We start from the raw sequence: 6,619 nt of genomic DNA, 5'->3' as shown, positions 1-6,619 counted from the left end.
GTCGACAGGTTAATAACATTTAATTCGACAATAATGCTTCAAAAAGGTTCTTGAAATGCTAAAATGCTTCTTTTTGCAAATGAGTCAGCTACCCTACTATAAAGCCCTTCATAATCCTTGGTGTCATTTATTTTCGGTTATGTCGGGTAAGTCTGGCTGAGTACATTCTCGTACTCAGGGTTTTATTCCCACTTGTTGCAGATGGGCAGATGTATTACGGCTACTGTATCAACTGCCTGTATCCTGCGATGGGTGATGCTTAGGACCATGGGCATGGTCATTCCTTACGTCTCATCTGATGCTTTTGTTGGAGATGATCATTCGCTGGCACTATATTTAAACTCCGCGTGAGTGTGTGTGTGGTTTGAACAAATGACTTCCGCTACTTTTATTCGAACTGGTTTGTAATAACTATGTTGAAACTCTGATGTATCTGAGATTGTGAACTTTTATGTAATATGTGATGGTGACCGCTAAACTTATTACGATCATGGCTGGGACATGAGTTGGTTTGAAATCCTTCGTGATTTCACGGACTACCGGGTTATACGGGCTTAAGTTTGCTAAATCGTCTGCTCTGGCGGATGATTTTCTTACTTAATTTCGTATAATTGGTCGGTTCTGTTACATCGGCCTGCTGGCGGACCGGTTCATGTGGGCGCTCCTGCACTACTATGGCGTGGAGCTCCACAACTTCAACCCCAACTCCATCGCGCAGGCGGCCCTCTTCGTCGCCGTCTATGAGGGGTACCTGGGCATTGCCCCCACTGGGAGCTGTGGCTCCACCTCTTTTGGGCGGTGTTCACCACCAAGCCGATGGGCACGGCGGGTACATGGAAGGCGATGAGGGCCGACGGCTGCACTCTCCAAGTGCGCCAAGACCGGCAGCACCTCTACATCCTGGCCCAGCTCATGTCGTCCAACCATCGCTGGTACAACAGCTGGTTCTACCTCCGCAACGATGATGGCAGGCTTCCCCCCTACACCGGGTGGGTCGTGGAGAGCTAGCCGGAGAAGTGGAGGTATGGTGTCCCGTTGGTCGATCAGCCCAAGCTGCAGCCGCTCCTGGAGGGGCTAGAGAGGCTGCGCAGCCGCAGCCTTATGGCAGCTGTGGTCATGGCTGCCTTCCACCATAGGAGGGTGCTACCGCTGATGGCTCGGCGGTGATGGCTATTTGACATGACACCGGATGAGCCGATCGAGGGCATCCGGATGTCCGCCGTCGCCCTCTCCGATGAGGAGATTCTACGTCGGGTGAGAGAGACAGTGGAGGGGCGGCTGAGGATCGGTGGTTTGACCCCGTTCGTGATGCGCCCATCGCGGGGGTACCTCTCTCTGGTAAGGCACGCGCTGCTGCAGCCCCCGAGGCCGCCTCATTCCTCACCATTTCCTATTCCCTTATTTGTGTTCGATGTTCCTGTAGGGGATGAGGGATGTGCGAGCCTCCCCACCGCCCGTTCCCGAGGACATAGAGCGGCGAGCGGTGAACCAGGCGCACGCCGAGGCGCAAAAGAAGTGGAAGGACGCCGAGGAGGCAAAGCGCAAGAGGAAGAACCTTGAGCGCGAGGAGCTGGAGAAACGCCGTCGGCAGCAGAGGCAGGACGGTCTCCCGGTGGAGGCGTCTCCGTCGCCGTCACTGTCGATAGACTCTTCGGACGATGATGACGAGAGCGAGGCGGGGCAGGGTCCCCTGGACCATCTCCCTAACATTAGGGGGACGGCGCTCGGGGCATCGGCGAGTAGCCCGGTGTTTCCGGGAGGAGGAGGAGAGGACGCCTCGGGGCCGACAATCGCTCGCCCCGAGGCCGAGGCCGACATGCCCGAGGCATGGGCGTTAGGGAAGCGCGCCGTCAGCCCAGTGGGCTCGACGGCGGAGGTGGAGCAGGCGGCGGCGGGGGCGACACAACTACCCCCGCAGAGGGTCGAGGGGGCGCCGGAGTCCGGTGAGGGCCGGTCGACACCGGCGGACACAGAGGCCATGCCACCGCCGCGCGCCACCGCCGTTGCAGAGGAGGGATGCAATGCCGAAGCGGTTGTGTCCTCGTTCGAGGTGAGTGTTTTTTCGGTGGAGTAGGCAGCATCTCCCATTCGTTCCTTGGTCGTATGCTGACCTTATTGGTGTTTTGCCTTTAGCCGGAAGCATCAGGCGAAAGTGCCCGCCCTAGCGCCACGTAAGGCGCTCAAGGTGAGCACCAGCTCTACCGCCCAATGGGTGGTGGAGGCGCAAGCCGCCATACAACGTGGCGCGGCGTCGGCGAGGGCCGACCTAAAGGAGCCGGTCGTCCAAGGAGAGGCTATCGAGGTGGCCACGAAGCAAGCGGAGGAGAAGGAGGAGCCTACGCCCCGCGAGGCTGAGGCCCGCGAGTCAGATGGGGCCAAGGCGCCCTTAGTCACTGAGGCCACCGAGGGCGAGGCCGAGGCCCCCTGGACTTCTAAGGCTGAGGCGACGGAGGCCGAGGCACCCAGGACCACCGAGGCCGAGGTGGCGGAGGCCGGAGCCCCCGGGACCACCGAGGCCGAGGCGGTGGAGGCCAGCGTGAGCGCGGCAAAGCTAGTGGCCCAGGAAGCGGAGACGGAGGTGGGGCAAGCTTCAATACCGCCCTTAGTTCAAGGCCCGCCGCCGTTGCAGGAGAGCGCCCGGGAAGTGGAGGTCCATTCGATCTCCTCCGACGATGCTTCCCAGGGGAAGGAGGTGGCGGATGCCGAGGCGGCTAGCACCGTGGAGCAGCCAGCTTTAACCTCTGGTGAGGGAAGCTCGGCCCTCGTGTGGGTACAACCCGAGCCCTGTGGGTGGGATCACCCGCGTGTCTTATGGCGGAGCCAGGACGACCCTGAGGCGGAGCCTCTGTTCGCCCTCAAGGACGTGGCCATGGGGGGCGTTGGACACCTTCGAGCAATACCGCCATCTAGCGGAGCGGTCGCTACGGACAATGCTGTCCGTCGTGGCTGACGATCTGCCCGGGGTCGCCCAGGTATGCACCTTCTTTTCTCATGCGGTGTCGTCTTTTTCCCGAGTTTTCTCGCAGCGCTTGACATCTGTTCTACCTATCAGGAGCTCAAGTCCCGGTCCCTCGGGAAGTTGTTGTTCCTCCGGCAGGAGAGGGACGTCTGGGACCAGCTTCGGTAGCAGAAGGACTTGCTCACCAATGCCAACAAGCTTCTGTCGGCATGGAGCGTGGAGGTGGAAGACCTCCGCCTTCGATGTGCCGATATGAAGGCCAAGGCGGCCACGGCTCGGGAGCAGGCCGCCCCTTTGGCGGCACGGATCAAGGAGTTGGAGGAGGAGCTGACTCGGGTGGCCGACGATCGGGACACCTTTAGGTCTCGGGCTGAAGAAGCGACGGCCTCTGCTAAGGCCCTCGCTGGGCAGCTGGGGGCAGAGCAGGGCGCGCACCTGCTGACGAAAGGCGTCCTGGCAGAGGCCCTCAAGGTGGCCGAGGCCTCCCGGACCGAGGCTCTGATCTAGAAGGGAAAGGCCAAGGGTGAGTCCTGTTCCCCTTATTTTATTTGCTTTTCTTGTGTTTGACCCCTAACTCCCTGGTGTGATGCAGAGCTAGAGAAAGAGGCTTCCAGGGCGGCCGAGGCTTCTCAGGTTGAGGTCCAGTGCTAGAAAGAGAAAGCCAAGGCCTCTCGGGTCGAGGTCCAGCATGGGAAAGAGAAAGCTGAGGGTGAGTCCCATAGGGCTTCGCCCCTGTTTGGCTTATTTTCTTTTGTGCTTAACCCCATCCTGCTTGTTTTGGCGCAGGTTTGGAGACAGAGGTCACCTGGGCAGCTGAGGCCTCTGTCACAGTGTAGGCGGTGCTCAAGGCCAAGATTAGGGAGCACAACGCGCTGCAGAGCGCTGCCTGTACCGTCTGTGAGGCCCTGGAGGTTGAGGGGGTTGAGTCGGGCAGCTCCCTTAGGAGCCGCTTGACCGCGTTGAGCGGCCAAGTGCACGAGCGACTCTAGGGAGCGCTGCACACGGGCATCAAGCGTGCCCTGGCCGTCGTCTCCTTGCACTATGCTAGCATCGACCTCGAGGCCATTAGTGATGGCTATATCTTGGCTAAGGATGACGAGGAGGCCGATGAGGAGGTCACGAAGCTAATGGAGACGGCTGAGGGCCCCGGCACGACGCTGGCCAAGCTGTTCTAAGAGGAGGTGGTGCCTCCCACGCCATCCGCCGACGCTGGCGACCCTGAGCCTTGACCTGGGCCAAAGGGGCCATGTAAATAAATTAGGATTGTACCATAACGCTTGTGGCCATCGAGGCCTTTTCTAAAGTACTTATGCATCTACGCTTCTTAATCGTTTTTTATTGTATTTCCGAGCCTCTGCCCTCTGTCTCGTCTCTGAACATATCTCTTGCAAAAAACTTCCTCAGAGCCTAAGCTGTCCCTCGGGCAAAAGGTGGTGAGGGAGTGCCGTAGCTCGGAGGCGTAGGCCATCTCACGACTCGGCCAGCCTTTTGGCCTTGAGACAGTCTTTTGGTCCTTAGGTTTTTTACAATCGATTTGTTAGAGCACGCTAGAGAGTTTGGCGTAGAATTTTTTTTCGAAAAACGACTAAAAAATAGTGTGTGGGACTTAGGGGGGGAGTCCCCCCTTGTAGCCCCCGAGGGAGGCTCGGTTCTACAGAGGCAGAGCCATGTCTCGTTCGAGCCCCGCAGGGGGCACCTCTGTAGAGGCATAGCCAAGTCTCCCTTATGGTGTTATCGTAACGCTAAGGCCCACGATGGGCTCGTGGGGTTTCTCAAAAAATTAGAACAACTAAAGAACGCTTCTTTATTGTATTTCGAGAAACAATGTATACAATGCTTAGAATTTTAAGGGTAAAAGCGACGTAGCTATTCTATGTTCCAAGCGTTGGTGAGGATTTCACCCTTCTTGTTGGCTAGCTTGTAGGTCTCAGGCTTCAGCACTTGGGCGACGATGTACGGCCCTTCCCATGGCGGGGTCAGCTTGTGGCGGCCCATGTTGTTCTGCCTCAGTCTCAGCACCAGGTCGCCCACCTTCAGGTCTCGACTTCGAATGCGCCGGGCTTGATAGCGTCGTTGGGCTTGCTGGTACTTGGCCGAATGCAGTAGCGCAACGTCTCGGGCTTCCTCCAGTTGGTCGAGGGCATCTTCACGGGCAGTGCGGTTGCTTTGCTCGTTGTAGGCCTGTCGTCTCGGGGAGCCATACTCTAGGTTAGTGGGGAGGATGGCCTCAGCTCCATAGACCAGGAAGAACGGTGTGAACCCCGTGGCTCGGCTCGAGGTGTTCCTCAGGCTCCAGATGATCGACGGGAGTTTGGCAAGCCATTTCTTGCCAAATTTCTTCAACCGGTTGTATATTCTTGGCTTGAGGCCCTGTAGGATCATGCTGTTGGCACAATCTACTTGGCCGTTCATCCTAGGGTGTCCTATGGCTGACCAGGCCACATGGATGTGGTGGTCATCGCAGAACGTCAGGAACTTTGTGGCCGGTAAACTACATCCCATTGTTGGTGATGATGGTGTTCGGAACCCTGAACCTGTGGATGATATCAGTGAAGAACAGCACCGCTTGCTTGGACTTGATTCGATTGATCGGACGAGCCTCGATCCACTTGGAGAACTTATCGATTGCTACCAGCAGATGGGTGTAGCCCCCAGGGGCCTTCTGTAGAGGCCCAACCATGTCGAGCACCCACACGGCGAACGGCCATGTGATGGGGATGGTTTGAAGGGCTTGGGCCGGGAGATGCGTCTATCATGCATAGTACTGGCATCCCTCGCAGCAGTGTACGAGCTTGGTGGCGTCAGCAACTGCCGTTGGCCAGTAGAACCCTTGGCGGAAGGCGTTTCCGACGAGCGTCCGAGGCGCTGCATGGTGCCCGTAGGCTCCTGCATGCAAGTCCCAAAGTAGGGCTTGACCTACCTCGGTGGTGATGCATCGTTGGAGGACACTAGATGGGCTTCGCCTGTACAACTCGTCGTTGCTGAGGATGTAAGTCTTGGCTCGCCGAGCAAGCCGTTGGGCTTCGGTCCTGTCTGCGGGAAGCTCTCCTCGAATGAGGCAATCGAGGAGTGGGACCTGCCAGTCCATGCCCTGGTTGGCCTTAGGAGGCTCCGCGTTGACTTCCATGACCTCGGGCTCGGCCGAAGGGGTCTCGGTGATAGAGGGGGCCTCGGGCCCTACGGTGGGCTCGATCGGTGGGCCCTCTTCCGTCGCCGAGGCATAGTCGATGGAAGGCTTGTGGAGGTCTCTGGCGAAGATGTTCAGGGGGACCAGGGCCCGTGCTGATGCCATCTTTGCCAGTTCATCCGCGGCCTCGTTGAATTTATGCGCGATGTGGTTGAGTTTGAGACTGTCGAACTTGTCTTCAAGGCGACGTACCAGCTTACAATACGCCTTCATTTTGGGGTCATGGCAGTTCGACTCCTTCATCAGTTGATCAACAACGAGCTATGAATCACCCCGCACGTCGAGGCGCCATACTCCAAGTTCGATGGCGATCTATAAGCCACTGACGAGGGCTTCATATTCGGCTACATTGTTGGAGGCATGAAGTTGAGCCAAATCATGTAGCGCATGTGCACTCCGAGGGGTGAGATGAAGAGCAGACCCATGCCTGCCCCGGTCTTCATCAGGGACCCATCGAAGTACATGGTCCAGCA

General features: G+C 58.0%; 1 protein-coding gene across 1 annotated transcript; it reads left to right on the top strand.

Moving 5' to 3' along the window:
* The first annotated feature begins 1,212 nt into the window (after window positions 1-1,212).
* LOC136451650 (uncharacterized) lies at window positions 1,213-3,127 on the top strand. The gene is made up of 4 exons (XM_066452341.1): window positions 1,213-1,338; window positions 1,424-2,050; window positions 2,141-2,935; window positions 3,053-3,127. Exons 1-4 carry the CDS (start codon window positions 1,213-1,215, stop codon window positions 3,125-3,127), a joined length of 1,623 nt encoding a protein of 540 aa, XP_066308438.1.
* Window positions 3,128-6,619: the final 3,492 nt, after the last annotated feature.

Source organism: Miscanthus floridulus, chromosome 1, assembly GCF_019320115.1.
Source record: "Miscanthus floridulus cultivar M001 chromosome 1, ASM1932011v1, whole genome shotgun sequence".
In the NCBI taxonomy this organism is placed as follows: domain Eukaryota; kingdom Viridiplantae; phylum Streptophyta; class Magnoliopsida; order Poales; family Poaceae; genus Miscanthus; species Miscanthus floridulus.
This window is presented reverse-complemented; position numbering and strand designations above follow the sequence as displayed.

What these genes read in the sequence shown, in the direction of transcription:
- LOC136451650 (XM_066452341.1), top strand. Translation starts at nt 1,213, where the DNA reads ATGTCCGCCGTCGCCCTCTCCGATGAGGAGATTCTACGTCGGGTGAGA. An exon ending in CGCGGGGGTACCTCTCTCTG is followed by an intron (nt 1,339 to 1,423) that starts GTAAGGCACGCG and finishes ATGTTCCTGTAG; the next exon opens with GGGATGAGGGATGTGCGAGC. An exon ending in CGGTCGCTACGGACAATGCT is followed by an intron (nt 2,936 to 3,052) that starts GTCCGTCGTGGC and finishes TCTACCTATCAG; the next exon opens with GAGCTCAAGTCCCGGTCCCT.